Here is a 23,575-nt window from a genome sequence, read left to right on the forward strand (position 1 = left end):
TGTATAAAAAAGAACAGATATAATCTAAAACTATACTGAGATTGTTAAAAAAAAGTAAAACAATGTTAAATAAAATGATAAAATATATCATATTTTTAAGTAGAAAATTTAACTTAGAATTCTAAAAATAATATAATTGAAAAAAATAAATGTAAATCTCAAAAAAATCTTATACGGACACCAAAAATACCTTAATTTAAAAAAATATTAAAAATGGGTTATTGGACTGCTAATTTTGGGTCAATTTAAGCCCCAAAATAAAGGCCTATAGTCGGCCCACCAAAGCCTGTTTTAACAATAATAATTAATATAAACTACCTAGTTCGCTCAAATTTTAATGTGCTTTCATTTTAGTCACCAAAGCATGAAATCTGTAACGGCAATAAGTGTTGATTGGGTAAAAGAATCAAGGATTAAAATGAAAAAGTGGTAAAAATTAAAATAATATACAAATTTTGTCAAATTGTTTTTGTTTATCCCATTACTGAAAATTATAAATTTGGGTTTTGAAATATAAATTTTTAAATATTAACATTCAATTTTATAGTAACAATATCGATTGGCATTATCAATGGATAAAATATTTTCTACAAATTATTTAATTTTGAAATTATTTAAAAAAATATTAATGAAAATTATTGTCTTTAATAGTTGCCTATGAAACTTAAATTTCTTTTAGTTAAATGATCTTGAATTTTTGTCATGCTAAGTTAAAAAAATAAATTCTTACAATTAATTAATTTTATCTTCCACTCCAAAGAAAACTCATAAATTTTTTCATTTCTTTACTGAAACAAAGAACAAACAATTAATTTAATTAATTGCAAGTATTTTTTCATTTACTTTTAGTTTAGCATGGAAAATTCAAGATTATATGATCAACAAAATTTTTAGTTTCGTAGATAATTATTAAATATGAGTTATTTGAGTTGATTTCATTGAAGATAATCTAGAAATTTAAAATAAAAATTTAAATTAACAAATCGATAGATGTTATCAAAGGATAAAAAATTGTCAACAATTCATTCAATTTATTTTGATTGCTTGAAATTTAAATTTTTAATATTAAAAAAATAGATTTTTTGTCAATCGGATAAATAAGTACAATTTAACAATTTTTGTGTATTATTTTAGTTTCTATAGCTTTTTTCATTTTAATCCTTGATTTTTTTTATCCTATCAATACTTTAAAAATATTTCTTGGGTGGCCAAAATAAAAGCAACCTAAAAGTTCGGTAAGCAAAATGAAAACATAAACATGATATGGCATGTCAATTAACCGTCATTAGAGATTTAATACTTGAGTAACTAAAATGAAATTACCCTAAAAGTTGAGTAATCAAATTAAAAGGATCTAATTTTGGATGACCAAAATAAAAACATTCTAAAAATTAGGTGACCAACTAAATAGTTTACCCTAATAATTAATAAGTTCCACTAGCTCTTTTTTCAAAGTTGGTCCGACTCGAGATCCAACCTCTCATCATTGTCTAGCTTGCCCATTCTCCAGCTTTTCTATAAAGGACATGTGTGCTTGCCACCTATCTCAGTCCACAAGGTATAGTTTAGCTAGTCACTGTCTTGCTCGCCTTCTCCTGCTCATCAACATCCTCTTAAGGGCACCTGAAGACACGTGTCACCCTAGAGGGTAACGTGTTGCCATGCATAGCATCTATTTACCCTTATTACATCACATCAGTGGACTGTGACTTATAAATACGAAGATGGGCCTCCATGAAGAGGTAGAGAGAAGTATACACTCAGCAATATTAATTTTAATTGTAATTATAACCTAAAAAAAAGTTGGCATCGATAATAAGTAAAGAAATTGAGTATAATTTGACAATTATACATGATAAAAGACGAGTTACATAAAAACAAATGGATAAGGGAAACCAGCCCAAACCCCTAGACATCCAAACCTACATTGCTCCCTAAGCAGGACAAAAAGAAACCAGAAAATAGGGGGCAACAAAAGTCGAAAAAGGAAACAACAACATGAAAAGCATAAGTTACAAAGTGTGTTAGCAAACAACACCATGAAAAACAGATTTGGAAGTCATTGCCAAGCCTTCAATCATGAGAGTAAAGGGGAATCAGGCCTATCTTTAATGTTATTAAGACACTTATGCACGAAAGACTCGACGCCAGTGCACTGATTCTTGAATAGTAGAGTCCATGTTCTCCCTAGCGAGACCTTTAAACCTTGTTTTGAAGGCACAAAACCATAAATGACATTAATCATTAGGGAAACAGAGGCGATGTTTGAAGCCAAGATGACAACAGAGGAATCAAGCCAATGCAAAGAGATACTAGCCACCTATTAGTGTGTGGATTCTAGGAACATAAAAAATTGTACCGTCCCCGACAAGGCTACCAAACCCTGAAACACATGCCACAAAGGAAAAACTGAGAATCGAGAGAAAAGAATTGTAGCAAGACCTTCTCCCATGAAAGAAAGGACCAAAAAATCAACTCCATTAGATAAAGGTTGACAAAAGAAGATAACGATGGCTAACCCATGGGTCAGTTTTGTAAGAAAAGGGAAATATTTATCTTTTCAAAAGGAGATAAAAAGAGGACGGAAAGGATGAACAAAGAAGGAAGAAAGTCATAGTATAGTGTAGTAGTGGCAAGGAGGGCCAGCTATAACCAACGGTTGTTGATTGTGAAACAAAAAAGAAGACTAAGATTTCGGTAAAGGTGGCAAAATAGCCCCATCTTGAACCTAAAAACTTGATTTTGGCTTATTTTGTCACGTACCACACCAGGATTGTGCTGCATGGTGATAATTGATATTTTATATTTAAAATCATAAAAAATATATAAAAATATAAAAATTATATAAAATTATGAAAATCATAAAATATAAAAAATGCAAAAATTATGAAAAATATTGTAGAAATTTACCAAAAAATTTTTAATTATTCAAAATTATTTAAAAACAATAGAAAATTACAAAAATATAAAAAAAATATCTACAAATTTACATACAACCTCAATTATCACTTGCTTTTTCAACCCTTTTTTTTTTTTGCAAGTTTTACTTTATTTTTAGTTTTTACTTATAAAAGTTACGCAATAACATTCTATTTATCATTATTTTTTTATTTTAAATTTAGTTACATAAGATCTGACATGCTATTTAATAATTAAATTAATAGTTTTTAATAATGAAAGGACCTGATTGATATACTATAGATAGTTTAGGGACGTAATTAGAATGTTTTGAAGTTTAAGAACTAATTTAGAATGAGGTTCATAGTATGAGGATGTCTGGTGGAATTAACTCAAATTTAAATATATAAAATTACCAAAATAAAATTTTTGGTTGAAGTGGTAAAAAAATAAATATGTTGGTGACACGGGTTCAAATTTCAATAGTTTTAATTTTTTTATATATTTTTAAAGTAAGAAAACAATAAAAATAGCCTCATAATAATTTAATTTATTTAAAAATTTAAAGTTATTTTAGTAATTTTTTTAATTGAGTTGGTATCGAATTGACTTATGACACCAACTCAGTCAAACACTTAAATAGTAGTATAAATATAATAATTAATAATTTATACTAATATGTAAACATTTAAATTATGTAAGTATATATAATTACGTTGTATATAAAAAATTTAAACTAAACCAAATCGAGTTTAAACTTGGAATAATTCAAACAAAAAAAACACTTGAACTTAAAAATGCTTGAATCTAAAAAAAATAAATCTAATAAAATCCAAATCCAAAAAAATTCAAACTCCGAAATAATCAAATCCGGAAGCGTGACCTCAAAATTCTATTAATTTGTCTACAATGATAGTTATGAACTTTCAATATAATACAAAACAATAATTAAGATTAACATTTTTAAATTAAATGCATATTAAAATAACCTTTTAATTTATTTTCAAAGACAAATATAACAGCTAAGAAAATTATAAATGTAATAATTTAAATACACAAACTACAAGTTGTGGCTTATTTTGGTCGGAGATTTCTTTGTCAAAAATAGCATAGAGTCGTATAAAAAATACATAAATAAGAGAATTATTTTTAGGTAATTATTTCATATATATAGTTTGTGGAGTTTTTTAATATTATAAATTAATTTAAGTTGTGACACGTTTTATATTTATTTTTATATTTAAAATTTCTTATTATTTTACTACGTAATATAATGCACTTATTACGATAAATTATTTTATGTGTCATTCTCATAATATCATTCTCAAAATTATCTGACTGAATAATGACTTCATCGTAACCTTATTTTTGAAGTAGAAGTAAACTATCCAATATACCTTATAGCTCACAATCGCTACTAAACATATCCCAAAAAACCATTGTATCCCAAATCCATTTTCTTTTCCCATGCCTATCACCGATCTAATTATTAAAACATTAAAACTAAAAAACTAACTCCTTTAAATTAGCACTAAAATAAGGTAAGATTCAATCGTAATTTTAACGAAATGTCATCAAAACAAGCAAAAACTAATGTAAAAAGAATTCCAATTTATTTATATTTTTAATTTTTAATTTTCACTTTTCACTTTTTACGCCCTAAATTGGGATAATTTTTCAAAATAAATTGAGTTTTATTTTTTGAAGTATAATGAGAGCAAATAATTGAGTAAAAGTAAAAAGAGCGTTTAATGCAATGAAAATTGCATGCGTAAGGCATGCAATGAAATGTGGCATTTTTCAAGTAATCATTTATTATCCCACTATTAATGTTTTCATAAATTAAAAGCAATTAATCAGAAAGTAAATTAAAAAAAAAAAGTCAAAAAGAGAAAGATTGTTCCTACTTGGAAGCATATTAATATTATAACAAATACCATAAAATAAATAGTACCGGAATTTATTAAACACACCCGTCAGTGACCGAATCATTAACTAATTACAGTGACAATAGCCCCCGCAGTCCGCAGATTCCTGATTTTCTACACTCCTTCACAGCTAAAGTCAACATTTTTGCGTTGACCGTCATAAAAATGGATATGATTTTATCCCTTTTTATCGTATCGGATTTAAAATTAAACTCCGTAATTTGTTCGCATAAATTTTCATAGTTAAGAAAATTTATTTATTTCTGTTATTAAAATTAATTATTTTTATAATTTTATTTTATAAAATAACATTTTGGCCAACGATTAGGTCATAGTATTAAAAAATCATATAAAAACGGATTAAAATGTAAATTTATAATTATATTAGAAATGAATATTAAAATTTATTATTTTATTTTATTTACTTTGATATTTATTATTACAAATGAAAAACCTTCTATTTTATATTTGCCAAACATCTTGAAATTTATTATAATTTTTCACCAATTTTGATTTTTTAATTGGATTTTAATACTCAATATTAATTTTGATTTAAAACATAATTTAGTAAGAAAAATTCTTTTAAATATTTTATTTTAATAGCTATTATTTAGCTTATTATTATATTAAAACATGATTTTTATTTTTTAATTAATTTTAATATTATATTAATTAGCTTATTATTTTTAAATATTAAAATAAAATAAATATTTTTTAATTAAATTTACTTTTCAATCAAAGTGAAGTAAAATATAGTTGCAAATTTGCAAATTGGTCCTATAAAAACAAATGAGCGTTTAATTAAAATAATAAACTTGAATTTTAAAATAATCAATAAATAGTTTAAAATTTTGACAAATTCATTTTTTATAATTTTTAAATATATGTTATATTTACTCATAAAATATACAATTTATTCTTATAATTTATATATAAATCGAAACTTTAAAATTAATTAAAAAAACTGAGTCAGAGTCTAACGCGTACAAAACCAAGTATTAAACATGCGAATCATCAAACCCATAAGAGATGCTCCTGTGATAAAACTCTTTTGCCCCTTCATTTATTTCTATATCCATTCGTTATCGTGTAGTGTACTTTACTGAATTTCTAAATTTTATTTTACCAAAAACAATAATTATTTTATTTATTCTAATTTTATAATCCGCTACGATATTCAAGATAGAATAAATTTCTGGTCAGAGGCATTTATGACCGTCCGATCTACCTCGTGATCCGTGAGTCAGGAAACACAATTATTACCCAGTAAGCACTCTCTCTTTTTCTTTTCTTTTTTTTCCCTTTTTTTTTCCGTAAACAAATTGAGACTACAAAGTAAAAGAGAAAGACAAAATTCAAAGCTCCTCATATTTGGACTCTTCTCCGTAGAACTTTTTATTCTTGTTTTTGTTTATTGTAATGCTGGTTTTTTTGATAAGGCGCGCGAGACTAAATTGATCCGATTATAACAAATCTGTGATTACCGGTGGCGGCTGCGCCGTCTTGATTCTTTCGTCCAAGGGAGCGTAGATGTCGGGGCCACTAGATCGATTTGCTAGGCCTTGTGAGTTAAACATTTTTTCGTTTTTTTTTTTGAACTTATTTTACTATTTCTGACGTAACATTTTATATTCAGTTTGGTTGCTTAGGAAATCCTGGTAGTGCAGATAGAGAAGGAGAAATTTAGAACTTGTTTTGACAAAAGAAGAAAGGAAATCGATTCTTGTTTAGTCTTTCAGATTATTTTCGTTTACTATGTATTTATTTTGTGTCTTAGTTTGGTAATTTTACAATGCTTTGTTGATTTTGTGTTTTAGGATTTTCTGAACAATTTTCAGATAATATATATCTATGAGAAGAAAAAAGAACTATACTTAGATTTTCGCTTTTGATTTTTCTTGTCCTTTCTTTATCTAACAACGGTACTTGTTTGTAAATGTAATCCTCTGGTAAATGTTATGAGGTAGGCCTTGAGGGGTTTTAAGGTAGTGATGACCTGATTTTACTATTTCTGGCGTAACGTTTTTTGCTCAGTTTCGTTGATTAGAAATTAGTGGTAGTGCAGATAGAGAAGGAGAAATTTAAACTCATTTTGACCAAAGAAGAAAGGAAACCGATTCTTAATTTGGTTTTCAGATATAACATTGGAACATTTAATCGTTATTTTTGTGTTTTAGTTTGGCAATTTTACCATGCTCTGTTGATTTTGTGTTTAATGTTTCCGAATAATTTTCAGAGATAATATATGAATCTGACAAGAAAGAATAGAATTATAATTTGCTTTTTGCTTTGATTTTACAAGGAAATCAATTCTTTGATTTTTCTTAGCATTTCTTTGTTTAATAACAATTAATAGCAGTACTTATTTGAAATACAATCCTTTGGTGTGTTGTATGAGGTAGGCTTTGAGGGGATTTCAGGTAGTGATGAAAAGAGAGAGAGGAAGTCTGATTTTGAGAACTCTGAAGATGAAAGGCGCACGAAAATGGGATCTCTAAAAAAGAAAGCTTTAAATGCATCTACTAGATTTAAACATTCTCTCAAGAAGAAGAGTAGTAGAAGGAAAAGTGATGGCCGTGTCAGCTCTGTATCCATTGAGGATATTCGTGATGTCGAGGAGCTGCAGGCTGTTGATCAATTTCGGCAAGCATTAATTATGGAAGAATTGCTTCCGGAAAAACATGATGACTATCACATGATGTTGAGGTGCTCGCCTCATTCTTTTTCTCATAGTGTTGATTACTATTGGCTTATTCTTTTATGACGCAAATTTTATAAGTTCGGTTCTCTTGTAAAGTAAGTGGTGGACAACCTAGTTACCCAGCATTCTATGCATGCTATGTTGTAATTTCTCTGATGATTTACAAACATTATTTCATTGATTAAACTTTGGGTGTGAATTTAATTGGCTTGATTAGAAAAAACATAACAAGTTTTGTGAGTTTAGTAGTCATGCTATTGTTTTGCTTTTAAAGCATAAGTTGGTTGGTTTCTGTTTGCTGATTGTGATATATCCTTTCTGTATATGCTTGAAGGCTTCGGCATCATTTCTGCTGCTCTCTCTTTTACTTGCCTTGCTAAGTTAAAATGCTGCTAGAAGAAATAATTAATTCTAGCCTTGCTTTTACATAGGTTTTTGAAAGCAAGGAAGTTTGATATCGATAAAGCTAAACACATGTGGGCAGATATGCTCCAATGGAGGAAGGAGTTTGGTTCTGACACCATTATTGAGGTAATTACTGTTCACTGTTTTCCTGAAGTAGCATTGATTGTCATCCGTGTTGTCACTGCATTTTTGTCCTTGTTTTTCAGGATTTTGAGTTTTCAGAGTTGAATGAGGTTTTAAAGTATTACCCTCAGGGCTATCATGGTGTTGATAAGGAGGGTAGACCTGTGTATATTGAAAGATTGGGAAAAGTTGATCCAAACAAACTGATGCAAGTTACAACTTTGGATCGGTATGTAAAATACCATGTCCGGGAATTTGAGAAGGCCTTCAGTGTTAAGTTTCCTGCTTGTACAATTGCAGCAAGGAGACACATTGATTCAAGCACTACAATTTTAGATGTTCATGGTGTGGTAAGTGTTTTGTTATCATTTGTTGCCTTGTTAATATCAGAATATTTGGCTGCCACGTAGTTGCTAAGTGTTGATTGTTTTTCTTTTCTCCTATTATTAGGGCTTTAAGAATTTTACCAAGTCTGCAAGGGATCTGATTATGCGACTGCAAAAGATTGATGGTGACAACTACCCTGAGGTCTGCCATCTCAATGTGCTTGCATGTTGAATTACAAAGTCATGCTTCTATCAAAGTTCTTATATTGTTTTATGTTGAGCCGAAATTTTATGCTGTTGCCTTATCTCTTATGCAGACGCTTCACCAAATGTTTATCATCAATGCTGGACCTGGGTTTAGGCTGCTGTGGAACACTGTGAAGACATTTTTGGATCCCAAAACAACTTCAAAGATCCATGTATTCGAATAAATTTTCTGCTATATTTTTGAAATTGTGTATTTTTCTTTTTTCTCTTCAATTCTCATTCCCTTTATTTGTTGGTGATTTCTAATCATACATGAATGTAATGTGCATTGACTGTAGGTTATTGGAAACAAGTACCAGAACAAATTGCTTGAGATCATTGATGCCAGGTAAATGGTCTTAGAACTTCCATGACATGTTATATTGTTGACTTATCTCTATCTTACTCTAGTTTGCAATACAACTTTTCCCATCATTCTTTGCACATAAAATATATCTTTTACTATCTATCACTCTATTGTTGGTTCATTCTATCAAAAAGCTTACAGTGATATTTAAATTCCATTCAGTGAGTTGCCAGAATTTCTGGGTGGTAGCTGTACTTGTGCAGATCAGGGAGGGTGCCTTCGCTCTGATAAAGGGCCTTGGAGAAATCCCGAAATATTGAAGGTTATAAGCTGGTCTTGGTTTATGATATGTTGTCGATGCTGTTAATTTCAAGGGCTTGATCAGCGTACTTTGTAACCAAGAAAACATTTCATTTTGTGTATTCTCTCTCAGATGGTTGTTAATTGTGAAGCACGGCGTGCCAGACAAGTTGAAAAAGTTTGGAACGGTAATGGGAAGGTTATTGCTTATGCTAAGCCACCTTATCTAATGGTATATGATCTTTCTAACCCATAATGATCCTTTTGTTCTGACAATTTTTTGACATTCCTGTCAACTTTTGAGGTAAGATTTTTGCATTATCTCATTGCTTGTGTTGTGTGAAGCAGTTGAAAGGAAGTGATACATCCACGGCAGAATCTGGATCAGAAGCTGAAGAAATTGCATCCCCAAAAGCAATGAAGAATTATTCACAGCTTAGGCTGACCCCTGTTCGTGAAGAAGTGGGTTCTTTTGACAACCTAACCTTTCATATTGGTTATCGAATTGTAGTACATTACTTATTGCTGTATCATAATACATTCATTATGAGCATATAAACTGTTTAATACAAGAACTGTTAACATGGATTGCTGTTTTTGGTGCACTAATATGCTTTGGAATGCTGGGTACATTAACATGAAACTGGTTATAAAGTATGACTACGTTTTTGCTTTTTTTTTTGTTTGAATAAACTATTTGCATTTTCTAGTGTTTTCTTTGTTTTGTTTGGTTGTCAATCAACAATATGCTTTGATATACGATTATCATGATTTCATTATTGATCTTATCAGTTTATACACCCAAGTTTAGCATCATTGACATTTTTGGCAGTGTTGGTAATTCTCTTCTTTGGCTTTGTAACTCATGCAGACTAAGGTTGTTGGGAAAACAGGCCATGCTGTTAATTTCTCAGGCTATGATGAATATGTTCCGATGGTTGACAAAGCTGTTGATGCTAGTTGGAAGAAACCAACCTCCCCCCTGATGCCTTCTGGTTCCAAAGGTTAATAAATATAATCTTGTATACCGTGTTACCCATTTAGATGCTACATTTCCTCTTAAAAGCTTGCTTAGTCGTTTTCTAACATGCTTAAGAAAATGAAATGCTATTTTGCAATTCAGGTGTATTAACATTGCCTGAAACTTCCAAGACCCCAGAAGGAATTCGAGCTCGGATTTTGCTGACTCTTATGACTTTTTTCATAACTCTTTACACTCTTTTGCGCTCAGTAGCCTGCCATATAACTAGAAAGCTATCTGGCACAGTTTCCGGTCATTCTCAAAACATTACTGAACTTACCCCTGATGCAACTCGAAAGGAAGAGCATTCCCCTTCTCCACCTCTTTCTCAGGCAGATCTACTATCTTCTGTGCTCAAGAGGTTGGTTGAGCTCGAGGAGAAAGTTGATACACTACAAGCAAAGCCATCTGTGATGCCTTATGATAAAGAGGAATTGTTGAATGCTGCTGTATGTCGAGTTGATGCCCTTGAAGCAGAGTTAATTGCTGCCAAGAAGGTAATGTTGGCACCTTTAATTTTGTTATTATTTACAAAACCATTGTCCATATTTCTGTTATAACTCCCTAATCTATTCCCTCCTAGTACGTCATTCAAACTAATAGTCCTAGAGTGATGAATGTCTCATCCTTGGTACTTCAGTTATGAGTTATTTACATGGCTACGTAGCTTCAAATGTTGTTCATATTTCTTGTTAGTTGCTTGGTAGATGATAATGTTGTCATTGCATTTTGCATTAGTGCAAAGCTGGGGAAAATCTTCTTCTGAAGTTTGATTTATTACTTGTTTTCGTGTCAAATTTAAGACTCGAAGCCTTTAGGTGACTTCACCATATCTCGATTTCCTCTATGGAATATTTGGTATTAACTGATTAATCAATTACTTTGACACGCTTACAACAGTTTTTTCTTTTATTTCTTGCCCTAATTTTCATTTTGCATGCATTTGCCCTATCGGATAGGCTCTTCATGATGCTTTGATGAGGCAAGAAGAACTGCTTGCTTACCTAGACAGACAAGAGGAAGCCAAATTGCGGGTACGGTAATTCATGTTTCCTATACGTTTCGTACATGTTCTGGTTAATTTTTTATGGTTATGTCGTATGTTCTTATTATTCGATGGTTGTGAATGGTATTCCCTCTCTATTTCAGAAAAAGAAGTTTTGCTGGTGATCTGCCTTTTCCCATGGAGACTACGAATGCTGCATAGTGTTTTGAATTCATTTCTTTTTTACTATTCGCTCGAAATTGATTCCATTACAAATCTTGTTGCCCTCAAATGTACAAGAACCCTAAATGAACTATCCTTCTGTTGTCTTATTTCATTCCATTTTATTTCTCTCCTTTAATGTTTGGAATTGCTGCATTTATTTAAGTTAAAGATTCAGAACTTGGTTTTGAAGGGTTTAATGTCAGAAATTTAGCAACCAAAATGATACCTAAAATAGTAATCTTGGTTGTATCAAATGAACATATTCATGTCGGATACGTACTCAATTTACTGCATGGTTAAGTGACATTAACAGTTTATATTTACACAGATTTTCAACTTGTAGCAGCTACCTAAAATAGCAATTTTGTTTGTTTATGAACAAAATGTCATCCCATCCTAACTTTTTACAGTATTGAGTTCCTCAATACTTAACGACTACATTTTGAACTCCTGAACAATACTTTACAACTATGACCGTATATACTCAATTAAATAAAAGAATGCACTAATGGAAAGGAATTTCTCGGCTTTTTGTAATAATGATACAAAATTTTGTATTATTTAGAAAAATTTTCTTTGAAAAATATGTACGTAAATGACTTGTTTTGAACCGTAAATGTTGGTGACGTCAATGGCATTGGTGTCACCACCCTTGGTTTAAAAAAAGAAGTTTTTTTGGGTGTCGTTACCATTGATTGCACCATACTGAAGTTTGATTATATAAAACGTTTAGGTACTTGATGATGCAATTACCATTTTAGATTGGATAAAAAAATGGTCGTGTCATTTCTCCCGGTGGCTCTAGTTTTAAATGTTTTTAAACTTTTTTTTTATTTTTTATTTGCATGTTAAGTCTGTCTCCTTTTGAAATTAAATTTAAATTACCCCTAAAAATATAAAAATAACAAAAATAAGTCCTTTTTAATTTTTATTATTTTTTAAAAATAATAAACTTAAAAAGTTATATAGAATCTTGAGGAAAATTTTTGAGGGATATAAGAATTTTATATAGCTTTTTAAGTTTATTGTTTTTAAAAAATAATAAAAATTAAAAAGTACTTATTTTTGTTATTCGTATATTTTTTAAGGGTTATTTAAATTTAATTTCAAAATGAAATAGACTTAACATGCAAATAAACAAATAATTTAAAAGCATTTAATTACTGGCCTCACCACTTATTCAATCTAAAAAGATAATTGCTTCATCAACCCTTGAACCTTTTATATAATCACACTTCAGTTCAGTGTCTTTAATGGTATCGATGACACCCAAAATAAATATTTTTTTAAAAAAAAAAACCAAGGATGATGATACCAATGGCAACGGCGTTAGTGACGTTTACTGTTCAAAACAGGTAATTTATGTACATAATTTTCAAAGTGAGTTATTTTTGTAAATAATATAAATTTTGGGTTATTTATGAAAAAAAGCCAATTTTTTCTGTGGGATGAGTTATCACCACTGCTGTCCGCCACCCAATGTCAAGGTTCAGCACCAGCGGAATGGGTTCTGCAACCACAATCCAAGAAAATGAGATGTGAGTTATATATACATACACCTCAATATGTATACATATGTAAAAGATTGTACAAGTATTGCAGCCGTAAAAGCTTTGTAACTTACGAACTTCTTCCGCTTCTTTTTCTTGTCAATGTAGGTTAGAAGCTCTGCCTGTTTATCAAGGGCTTCCCGAAGTGCCTGCATAAGCAACAAAGGAAAGAAACAATTTATACTTTGGCAGTGAGGAATGCATGCTCTTCTTCGGATTTTTTTGGGGGTATGAGTTCTTAAAGTTAACCAAGTTGTATGTATGTATAGATGTTACCTTCTTAGCTGCCCATAGCTCTTCTTCCAGGATGCTGACCCTGCTTAGTGCAGCATTCAGCATCTCCTCTTTCTCAGGTGGCATAGCTGCATGTTTCTGCATGAGAAAGCTCACCATCTCTTCCAACTTAGACATGCGTTTCTTCATGGCCAAGTAATCGTCGCTTGTGATAGGGAGCGGTGGTGGTGGCAACTTATCAGCTGCGTGGCCTGTGATCTTCGGTTTCGAGTAGTAACATCGAACACAGTACATGGCAACTTCGCTTAGTTTGCTTGGTATGTTGCGAGACAAGTGAATCATGGCTACAATAGCCGTAATGAATGTCATTATTCCTCTGAAGATGCTGGTGTTCATTCCTTTCCCATCATCCTTCACTTGGCAACAATCTGCAGTTTTGGTGAAATAAAAAGTGATGGTGTTAGATGTTACAACATCAGGTTCGTAGAACATAATTTCATGGAACTCGAAAGTTAAAAGAATTAGCCTGTTAGCGAAAATATCTAACCTTTGGAAATGGCATGTTTTTCGTCTTCCACGGATTTAGGCCAAGAAGAATCGTTACCCTTGTCGACAATTGGAATGCATTTGTCATAGGCAAAGGAATCAAGGCACTTTTTCTTGATGGGAGACTGCATGATAATGATTTATCTTAATCCAGGATTTCTTGTGTGTTAAGAAGCACACTAGTGAGGAAACTCACTTCAAAAACAGGAGATAGTGGTGTATTCTCTTCATGCCATTCAGCAGTTCCTGTAGCTGTTTCGGTGGAACAGTCCATCTTCATGTCTCGGCATGCTATGTCCTTGATGCCCGACGTATTCCTCGTGTACTTGAACTCACCGTTTTGTTCTCTCTAAGATCGTTAACATGAATACCCCATCTAATCATTTCATAAAGAAATAAAAAATGCTATTAGAAACCAATCAATCTTTAGGTGAAAGAACACCTTTAATATTGCTGGATCATTCCATGGACCCTTGTCCGAAGCCATGCAACCCCCTTTGTCCGTGCAGTCACAGCTACCGCCTAAAAACTCTGGCAGTTCACTGTCAGAGAAACCACAACAAAGAAATGTTTAGACATTAGGTACATAAAGAGTGAAACAACGAAGATTTCGATCGGTCAAGAAGGGACTCACTTAGCATCGATTACTTCCAGCAACTTGCTCTGGTATTTGTTACCTAAAACCTGGTCATATATAGCATAAAAGTTGTTTATCAACACTATAGACATATCAAAATCACGTATAGCTTCAAGCAATTTGGAGAGTTCATATAATTACATGGATCTTTGCAGTGGTCTTTGGGTCGAGGAACGATTTAACCGTGCTCCATAAGAACCTGAATCCAGAGCCGGCATTGATGATAAACATTCGGTTCAAAGTCTACAATATTGAAAGCATCGAATTAGCTTCATCTTTACTGAAAAAACTTTGTAGCCAACTGTGGTTAAGAAGTAAGACTACCTCGGGATAATTGTCATTGTCGATCTTCTGAACGCGCTGAAGCAGCTCCCTTGCAGCCTTGTTGAAGCTTTTAAGACCCTGCAAGTTCATTTATAATAACACATAGGCATTAGATGTGCAATGAAGCAAAGTTTAGAGCATACATACATACAGGTAAGCAACATATATTGCATACCACTCCTTCAACATCCAATATGGTTGTGGTTTGATTAATTTGCCTTCTTGCAGCAAGGGAAGCAGCAGGGAACTTAACAGCAAAGGTCTTCTCAAACTCCTTTACATGGTACTTCAGATATCGATCCATCGTTGTGACTTGAGTCAGCTTGTTAGCATCGACTTGACCGAGCCTTTCGATATAAATAGGTCGCCCATCCTTATCAACTCCATGGTATCCTTGAGGATAATACTTAATCACTTCATTGTATTCCTTGAAATCAAAGTCCTGAACAACGAAACCGACCCAGAAAGAAGCAAGTTCAGAATGCAGAATAGAAAGTGTTCGAACATAATATAGCAATGTGATTCAATGTTACTTATTTTACCTCCATGATTGTGTCAGCCCTAAAATCCTTCCTCCATTGGAGCATATCAGCCCACATTTGCTTCGCTTTATCGAGTTCGAATTTCCTTGCCCTCAGAAACCTGTAAATCATAATGAGTTAATGGCTTAGTCTTTCATCCAAAGATAATGTGCAATAGAATATCTAGTCAATGAAAGATTGTGACCTTAGCATCATATGATGATCATCATGTTTAGCAGGCAGTAGTTCATCTAAGATGAGTGCTTGACGGAACTCGTTGACCGCCTGTAGCTGTTCAGGGTTGAGGTTATCGTCTATACTTGCGGCCGATATAACTCTACTATCTCTCCTACTTTTCTTTTTAAGAGAATTTCTGAACTTGCTTGAGGCACTGACTTCCATTTTCTTAAAAGATCCAAGCTTTTTCTTCCTCTCATCCTCATAGCTGTCTGTATCGGATCTTTCAAGACCTGCACAAAACACAGGACGTAAATTCGAACCCTAGAATTTATAACCCTTTCATAAATTCAAAAACAATAACCCATTGCATTAATGCATGAATCATAGAATGAAAAAGAACAGAAAAAAAGAAAAAAAAGGAAGACTCACCCATTTTAACTTGAGGTTCAACAGGTAGAGCCAAGGTATCAGCCATGATCACAATTCTGCAACCCTTAAAATTTTCTAGCAAACCAGACACTAAAATCAAAATGCACAACACCAAGATCATATAATATTGCTAAACCCCAAAAAAGAGAAAAAGAAAAAACCTATATGTACAAGATGAAAGAGAAACTGATGATACCATGTATATATATATTGAATAAATAGGAGGCTCAGGGATATGAATACAAAACAGCATGGCATGATTGATATTAGACAAATTTAGGTGTTGTGAAGATAATTTGTTAAATGTTGATGAAAGGTGTAAAGACTTTGAAAAGAGTATCTGTCAAAAGGCCATGTATAGAATCTTAGCGATATGCATGCCACTCCATTCAAACCTTTTATTTCACACGTAAGATTAAATTTGAATTTTATTATCTGTAACTCTGAATTTTTTTTCTTACATGCCAATTGTTATACCAATAATTATCACCATCTCATTTTTCAGCCTTAAAATAAAAATATTCAACTTCACTTATCAATCCTTAATTCATTTAACCAAATAATAATAATACTCCACCATTAACAAGAATAGGGTTTGATGAAGTTGTTGTTTTTAACTTATGATCAAGTTCGTCGATCATCTTTTTTATATCAAATATATATATACATACATACGAAAATAAGTTGGGTTTTGAAGCATGGGGAAGATAGTAAATTTGCTTTACATTAGTGGTGGTTAGTCATCATTGGTCGAGTCAATGTATTCTTAGCTAATTCGATTCAAAAAATAAATTTAAATTTTTATTTAAATTCAGTCTATATTAAAAATGGTAAACTTAAACTCGACATGATTAAATTGTAATAAATATTTTTAAATTATTTTTTATATAAAAATAAATTTTAAAAATATATAACACATCAAATACATTAAAAATATTTAAATAAGTATTTCTTAATAAATTAAAAATATAAAAATAAATATATAGGCATATAAAATCTGTAAAATCGTCAATAAATATATATGCCAAGATAAAATCTATTTAAAAAATAAATCTTCTTTTTTTAAATCTATTTTTTTATCTATATTTTTATTCAAATTTTCTTACTTTACAAATAAAGCTTCGAATTTGAACAAATAGTCTAACCCACGGACGGAACTTTAAAGTATGTTTGATGTGGAAAATTTTTTCACCAAAATAATAAGTCAATTATTCTATAAAAGAATCGGCATTATTTGACAACAGTTGTGTCATATTCTTTAATAAAACCCCGAGATCGTAAGCACTATGGAAGCTGATCCAGGTTAAACCTCTGAAATAGTTAAATAAAAGGTCGGAAAGCATCATTCCGGAATCGCTGGAAAGGATGCGCTTGTACTTGTTCTTCAAGAAATCATTGCCCTGTCGTTTAAGTAAGTCGATGGAGTCCTTATAGCAATAATCCCTATGGATATCGAAGTCTTTGAAATTGAATTCCCAAATATAGCAGAAGGGAGTATTGAAATCGGGTAAATTGCCTTGGGAATCCGAGAGTGCCAAGCCGAGTTGGATGATGTTTAGAGCATCGACGTTGGCTTTCATGTACTGGTAGTTGGAAACAGGATTAGCTAGCTGAATGATTTCTTTTCTGGGCTTGAAAATGGTACCCGGAAATTCTTGATTTTACTGCATTTATATTTATGCAGAGCCCACATTCTGAAATGGACCGATGAAGAGGATGAATAGCCCAATCCTGGATCTGATTTCTGAACTTTATTATTACAATTAAAACTGCTTCCTACAAAACACAAATTGAAAATCCTTTTTTCTGTGGCACTAGCAGTCAACAAACGCACACGCTGCTGCATTTTCATCATCAATGGCGGCGACTACTCACCACCATCTCTCTCACGCCGCATCTCTTCCCAAAACCCTAAACCATCCTTTGAAGCAAAACCCATTTTCCCAACTCCCCGTTTTGCCCCTCAGGGCCTCCAAGAATCTCTTTAGGCGCCAATCTCTCTCCCTCAAAGCTGTGCTCTCCCAGAACCCTGCTAAAACCCTCAACCCCACTTTTCAACACTGCTTCACGAAATCCCTTGATGGGTTCCTCTACTGTGAGGATACCAAGGTTCAGGACATCATGGAGAAAGTCGAAAAGAGGCCCTTTTATTTGTACAGTAAGCCTCAGATTACTAGGAATGTGGAAGCTTATAAGGAGGCTCTTGAAGGCTTGAAGAATTCCATCATTGGTTACGCCATCAAGGCGAATAATAATTTGAAGATTTTGCAGCATTTGAGGAAGTTAGGTTGTGGTGCTGTGCTTGTTAGTGGCAATGAACTCAAGTTGGCTCTTCATGCCGGCTTTGATCCTACTAAGTAAATTTCTTACACTCAACATTGCTTCTTCTTTTTTTTTGCTAACTACTTCGTATTTTGCTCCACATTTGGATGCAAAAGAATATGACTTTCTCAAAGCTCTAATCAATAGTTTGGTTTTTGTTTATTGATCAATTATGTTTAGATGTACATTTCATTTTACTCGTTTTTTTACTTTTTTTATTGATTTCTCTTTGGATTTTGTTAAGGGGTCGGACCATTTACACAGTATTATCTCCTGTCGGTCTTTTGTCTCCGGACTCTGTTGAGAGCCTTACTGGGTTCACCAAGTGGGAGTTGAGTCCAACTATGCCTAAGTTTCCATAGTTTTGCCTGTTTAGGCGGCCTCCAAGTAGCTCCCATTCTGTATGCTCGTCAGGGCTCTTGGCAGGGTCGGAGATAAAAGCCTGACTGTGGACAATACTGGAGCAACCGGACATTTTGAGGGTCCAACCACTCAACAAATTTTTAGCTAAACTTTCAATCAGCAAATAGCTAATAGTTACAAAAAGAAAGTGAATAAAAAGCAATATCCAATAAAACGTTAGTTATTCATTTGTTTGAATGGTTATCTAGATGGTTGGCAAATTGTTTAGAGGAGATATTACATTCCCCAAGGGAGTGCCTTTGTACCTTTTATCAATTTTTTCATAAAAGTTAATAGCTTTCAAGATTTTAGGTATGCTCTTGTGCTTGTCGGTGCTAGACTTCTTAATTGTACTTGGTAATGAAACCATCGTTGCAATGACATGATATTTTAATATATCTATCTTGCTTTAAGATGTGCTACTGCCAAGTTATGTTACATAAGTTTGCTACTAATTTGAGTAGGAATGATTTGGTGATTCTTGTTGACTGTTTATTTAGATTGATTGGTGTTTATATCTAAATGTATAGGTGTATATTTAATGGAAATGGGAAGATCTTGGAGGATTTGATCCTAGCTGCCCAAGAAGGTGTTTTTGTGAATGTGGATAGTGAATTTGATCTGGAGAATATTGTTACAGCTGCAAAAGTTGCTGGCAGGAAGGTTAATGTGTTGCTTCGGATCAACCCGGATGTGGATCCACAGGTAAGGTAGTGGTTGTACTATTTAGTGTTAACTATCTGGAGATTATGATGTATATGATTGACTCAAAATTTTAATTTTATAACAAAGCTGATAACTTTTTTGAACTAGATTGACTAAACTTGGTTTTGAGTTGACCTTAGCAAATATGGGTGGCAATAAATGGTTTAAAGCTAACTGGACTTTGTGTTTTAGTGTAGTTATTGTATGGCACAGTTCATACCTTTTGTCCCTTAAAAGCATTCTCTTTGTAATTTTTGTTTATTGAAGTGCCATCAACAGAAAGTTCATCTAGTTTTAGTTACCGACATACTTGTTGACCTCTATAATTCAATCTCCATCTCCATGATGGCTCTTTCACCATTAAACCAGCTCATGTCCACTTAGAGGAGACCTTTAAAAAAGAGATTTTTTATCTGAGTTTTGGGTTTATGCATTCTAAATGCTTTGCTATTACTCTGTAGGTCCATCCATATGTCGCTACTGGGAACAAGAACTCTAAATTTGGTATTAGGAATGAGAAGCTGCAGTGGTTTCTGGATGCCGTAAAGGCACACCCTAATGAGCTAAAGCTTGTTGGGGCCCATTGTCATCTTGGTTCAACCATTACCAAGGTATGTTAGCAATGGTGTGTTTATCTGATTTAACTTTCTGCAACTTAGATATGGTAAGACAATTTTTTAGAGCAGGTTCACAGTGGTTAACCCAAAATATGTTCTGATAACCAAGTTGACTGGTGCGAGATCAGCTAGTTCTTGTTTTGTGTCTTGAAATTGTTTCTAAGAATACACCTACCGCTTCAATTTGGTCAATTTTCTGTATCCAACAATATTTTGTTCTTAAGCTAGTTCTTGAATTGCTCATGGAGACTATTGGTGCTCATTCAACCTCTAATTTGAAGCCCTTATGCTATGTTGTTTAGGTGGATATATTCAGGGACGCTGCTGTTCTCATGGTCAACTACATTGATGAAATCCGTGCCCAAGGTTTCGAGGTAGATTATTTAAACATTGGAGGTGGTTTGGGGATAGATTACTACCATAGTGGTGCCGTCCTTCCCACACCGAGAGATCTCATTGACACTGTAAGGCTCAGACTGTAAATCTTACTAATTGCTGTCACGATGCCTGTGGCTTACTCATACATGAATTATTTGGCTAGCTGGTCTGACTTCCAGGCCATAGTAATCACATTTTGGTTGGAAACATAATGTGTTCAGTTTATGTTCTTCGTGCATTACAAGCTTTATCAGCTTGTATAAAGTTATTTTATACAATAAAGTAACAAGTGCATCCTAGTCTTCTGTTCATATGAAAATTTCTTTCATGTTTGAAAAAAATGCTGTGATATGTACCATGATCATCATCCTTGTTTGCCCATGTACAAAGTTTCAAAATTCATATCTTAGGAATGTTAATTTTGACTAATGTTATGTTTAACTTGGCGGTGATTGGTGTAGGTCAGAGAATTGGTCCTCTCAAGAAATCTTAACCTCGTCATTGAACCAGGGAGATCACTGATTGCAAACACTTGCTGCTTAGTGAATCGTGTCACTGGAGTCAAAACTAATGGAACAAAAAATTTCATTGTCATTGATGGCAGTATGGCTGAACTTATCCGTCCTAGTCTTTATGACGCTTACCAAGTAAGTATTATTTAACCATGTCCACCATGCAGAATTTAAAAAATCCTTTCTCAAATGTTGTTCAATGTGGAATGGTTTGTTTTTTACCTTACATTATTTCATCATCACTAGCGTCTTTCTTATTTGAAAGACTTAGTTCATCTTGCTTGGTATGACCATATCATCATTTATCATTTTCTGAGTTTTGACAAATTTATGTTGATATTTGTCTTGCTTGGTATGACCATATCATCATTTATCAAGTTTGACCTTTAACAAAACTTATGCTAATACAGTTGACATGTATCTAACATTGGGTTTTAAGTATGTCTCAGTCCTTGTTGGCATTGGTTCAAACTTGTGTCTAAGTGGTTGATTATATGCTGTTTGGCGCACCACCTTCACTTACCTGTTTAATCTATGTTGTGATGCATTTGTATTTAGTTTCTCTTTTTACTTTCTTTTATAAACCATAGCTAGTAACCCTCATAAAATTTCTGTGTCTTCTGGTTTATGCAATTATACCCATATAGTCTCAATGGACCCATTTATATTTGATTGCAGCACATAGAACTGGTTTCTCCTACACCTCCTGATGCAGACGTCTCTACCTTTGATGTTGTCGGTCCTGTCTGTGAATCTGCAGATTTCTTGGGAAAAGAGAGAGAACTTCCAACCCCAGCTAAGGTATTTTATCTATTAATGTAATGGATGGAGCATCAATCGTTTGAGATTGCAATATCCGAAGTTCTGTTTTTGGCTTTTTGCAGGGGACCGGCCTGGTGGTGCATGATGCAGGTGCTTACTGCATGAGCATGGCATCAACATACAATCTCAAGATGCGCCCTCCTGAGTACTGGGTAACGAAATTCAACCTTGAATACATTGCATGTTTAGCATATTCCGAGATAACAACCATAAACTCTAATGTAACTTTTTCAGGTCGAAGAAGATGGATCGGTGACCAAAATCCGGCATGGGGAGACATTTGAAGACCACATTCGTTTTTTCGAGGGTCTGTGATTTGAACAAAACAAGTGTCCATTTTGAGGCTTGAAATTGGATATTGTTTTTGCAAAATTCATGGATTTATGTGATGTACTTGAAGTTTTCATTTAACAAGCTGCTGAATTGGGTATGATTTCTTTTTTATACCTTTGAATTGGAATTAATGTAATGGCAATTTCAGCATCTAAAAGGGTATGAACAAGATTTAGAATACATTCCAAAACTATGATGCCATATGGGCATACAATCTTCTTATCTGAATAACTCAGCATGAAGAATAATACTCTACTTTTTTACATCACTCGAATCAAACAAATCGGATTAATGCTAATTGAATTAATCGAATTTTTTAATCCTTTAATTGTTAATCAAACCAAAATTTTTTCAAAAATAATTAATCGAACCAAAATATTTCGGTTAATTGAATTTACCAAACCTTATATGTTTTGATTTTTTTTTTGTTAAATGATGTATAAAACATATCAAAAAAATAATTTTATAATGTTCATTTGACCGAATTAACCGAACCAGTAAGAGCCTAATGCATGTATATAAAATATTATTTGTTAAGTTCAGTTAATTCAATTAATTAACCGGCTTCAAACTGAATTAACCACTAACCGAAATTTCAAAAACCTTTTAACCGATCGATTAACCGAATTAAATCGATTTGATTGGTTAATTCGATTTTAACCGAAGTTTGAACACCCTTAACTTTGATAACCACATATTTAGAAATCCACCTCAAATTATTTGATGGACTTTAGATTAGATGCTGAAATTATGCATTTATAAAAGTAGAAGATTGGAAATAACCAAATTATAGTGGAGGGATTAAATCTGTATAAAACACATAGTATAGGGACTATATAGAATTTGACCCGGTTAAAAGTTTATTTGTTGTCTTATTTCTTTTAACTTTTACACTGAGTTTTCATTGCATGGGCAAAACCATCACAATTTCAACCATTGGTTTACCACTTAAATTATGTGATTATAATTTTGTTAAAATTCGTTTATATTTATAGATAATTAATTTAAATTTATTTATGTCCTTTCATGCTATTTTTTAATTTTAAAAAATATATTTATATTTATTTTAATTTAATACTTAATAATTTTATATATATTTTTATTTATTATAATTTTTTATATATAGTTATCTTTTTAGTGTTTACATTATAGTAGTATTATATATTACCATAAATTTAATTTTCATGTGTTATAAATTACATAATATAAAACATTTTAAACTTAAATAAACAGGTTGGGCCTAGCTTGAGCCTCAAATATTTAATCCCGAGCTTATTCCATATTTTAAATATACCTAATATTTTTGTCTAAACACTCCTAACTTTCAAGTTGAGCTTCAATCTTAGGCACTAAGATTTAGCCCATAACCTTTACTTTATTTGGTCACTTTGACCTTATTTTTTTTTTATCATTTTGACCTCCAACTTTCAATTTTTAGTTAAATTGATTTTTTTTAACGGCTAAATTGATTAAATTATAGAAATCTTAAAGGCACTAAGATTGTAGCCCGTGTTTTTCTCTGTGTATACTTCATTGCTAACATGGATATATTTTTAAAATTTTTTATTATTTTTTAAAATTTGTTGACTTCTTTTAAT

At 32.2% G+C, this 23,575-nt stretch overlaps 3 protein-coding genes across 5 annotated transcripts; 2 read left to right on the plus strand and 1 right to left on the minus strand.

Moving 5' to 3' along the window:
- Positions 1-6,111: 6,111 nt before the first annotated feature.
- Positions 6,112-11,572, plus strand: LOC107942433 (phosphatidylinositol/phosphatidylcholine transfer protein SFH6). 3 transcript variants are annotated; one of them, XM_041084524.1, is made up of 14 exons: positions 6,112-6,390; positions 7,229-7,532; positions 7,959-8,058; positions 8,139-8,405; positions 8,506-8,583; positions 8,699-8,800; positions 8,927-8,976; positions 9,157-9,256; positions 9,368-9,466; positions 9,583-9,696; positions 10,106-10,238; positions 10,358-10,752; positions 11,215-11,289; positions 11,405-11,572. In XM_041084524.1, exons 1-14 carry the CDS (start codon positions 6,357-6,359, stop codon positions 11,423-11,425), a joined length of 1,872 nt encoding a protein of 623 aa, XP_040940458.1. In that variant the 5' UTR covers positions 6,112-6,356; the 3' UTR covers positions 11,426-11,572. The 3 variants fall into 3 exon arrangements, with proteins under 3 accessions (XP_040940458.1, XP_040940457.1, XP_040940459.1); XM_041084523.1 differs by having other exon boundaries at positions 6,113-6,390; positions 9,580-9,696; XM_041084525.1 differs by lacking the exon at positions 7,229-7,532 and having other exon boundaries at positions 6,255-6,390; positions 9,580-9,696.
- A 782-nt stretch (positions 11,573-12,354) lies between these two features.
- Positions 12,355-16,183, minus strand: LOC107942429 (phosphatidylinositol/phosphatidylcholine transfer protein SFH3). Its single transcript, XM_041084526.1, has 13 exons — positions 15,887-16,183; positions 15,483-15,747; positions 15,299-15,398; positions 14,932-15,198; positions 14,757-14,834; positions 14,574-14,675; positions 14,430-14,479; positions 14,238-14,337; positions 13,992-14,144; positions 13,797-13,920; positions 13,292-13,677; positions 13,090-13,164; positions 12,355-12,975 (listed from the first exon to the last, which is right to left on the minus strand). Exons 1-13 carry the CDS (start codon positions 16,005-16,007, stop codon positions 12,955-12,957), a joined length of 1,842 nt encoding a protein of 613 aa, XP_040940460.1. The 5' UTR covers positions 16,008-16,183; the 3' UTR covers positions 12,355-12,954.
- Positions 16,184-17,181: 998 nt separating this feature from the next.
- Positions 17,182-22,127, plus strand: LOC107942432 (diaminopimelate decarboxylase 2, chloroplastic). Its single transcript, XM_016876099.2, has 8 exons — positions 17,182-18,243; positions 19,141-19,315; positions 19,777-19,926; positions 20,235-20,396; positions 20,772-20,957; positions 21,501-21,623; positions 21,707-21,796; positions 21,879-22,127. The coding sequence occupies exons 1-8, from the start codon at positions 17,744-17,746 to the stop codon at positions 21,957-21,959; spliced, it is 1,467 nt and encodes a 488-aa protein (XP_016731588.1). The 5' UTR covers positions 17,182-17,743; the 3' UTR covers positions 21,960-22,127.
- The last annotated feature ends 1,448 nt before the right edge of the window (positions 22,128-23,575 follow it).

The sequence above is a fragment of the Gossypium hirsutum genome, chromosome A13 (genome assembly GCF_007990345.1).
Source record: "Gossypium hirsutum isolate 1008001.06 chromosome A13, Gossypium_hirsutum_v2.1, whole genome shotgun sequence".
In the NCBI taxonomy this organism is placed as follows: domain Eukaryota; kingdom Viridiplantae; phylum Streptophyta; class Magnoliopsida; order Malvales; family Malvaceae; genus Gossypium; species Gossypium hirsutum.

What these genes read in the sequence shown, in the direction of transcription:
- LOC107942433 (XM_041084523.1), top strand. Translation starts at nt 6,357, where the DNA reads ATGTCGGGGCCACTAGATCGATTTGCTAGGCCTT. An exon ending in CTAAGCCACCTTATCTAATG is followed by an intron (nt 9,467 to 9,579) that starts GTATATGATCTT and finishes TGTTGTGTGAAG; the next exon opens with CAGTTGAAAGGAAGTGATAC. An exon ending in AGTTAATTGCTGCCAAGAAG is followed by an intron (nt 10,753 to 11,214) that starts GTAATGTTGGCA and finishes CCTATCGGATAG; the next exon opens with GCTCTTCATGATGCTTTGAT.
- LOC107942429 (XM_041084526.1), bottom strand. Translation starts at nt 16,007, where the DNA reads ATGATCTTGGTGTTGTGCATTTTGATTTTAGTGTCTGGTTTGCTAGAA. An exon ending in TGAACCTCAAGTTAAAATGG is followed by an intron (nt 15,748 to 15,886) that starts GTGAGTCTTCCT and finishes TGTTTTGTGCAG; the next exon opens with GTCTTGAAAGATCCGATACA. An exon ending in ACAATGACAATTATCCCGAG is followed by an intron (nt 14,676 to 14,756) that starts GTAGTCTTACTT and finishes TCAATATTGTAG; the next exon opens with ACTTTGAACCGAATGTTTAT.
- LOC107942432 (XM_016876099.2), top strand. Translation starts at nt 17,744, where the DNA reads ATGGCGGCGACTACTCACCACCATCTCTCTCACGCCGCATCTCTTCCC. An exon ending in CGAGAGATCTCATTGACACT is followed by an intron (nt 20,397 to 20,771) that starts GTAAGGCTCAGA and finishes TGATTGGTGTAG; the next exon opens with GTCAGAGAATTGGTCCTCTC. An exon ending in TGCGCCCTCCTGAGTACTGG is followed by an intron (nt 21,797 to 21,878) that starts GTAACGAAATTC and finishes TAACTTTTTCAG; the next exon opens with GTCGAAGAAGATGGATCGGT.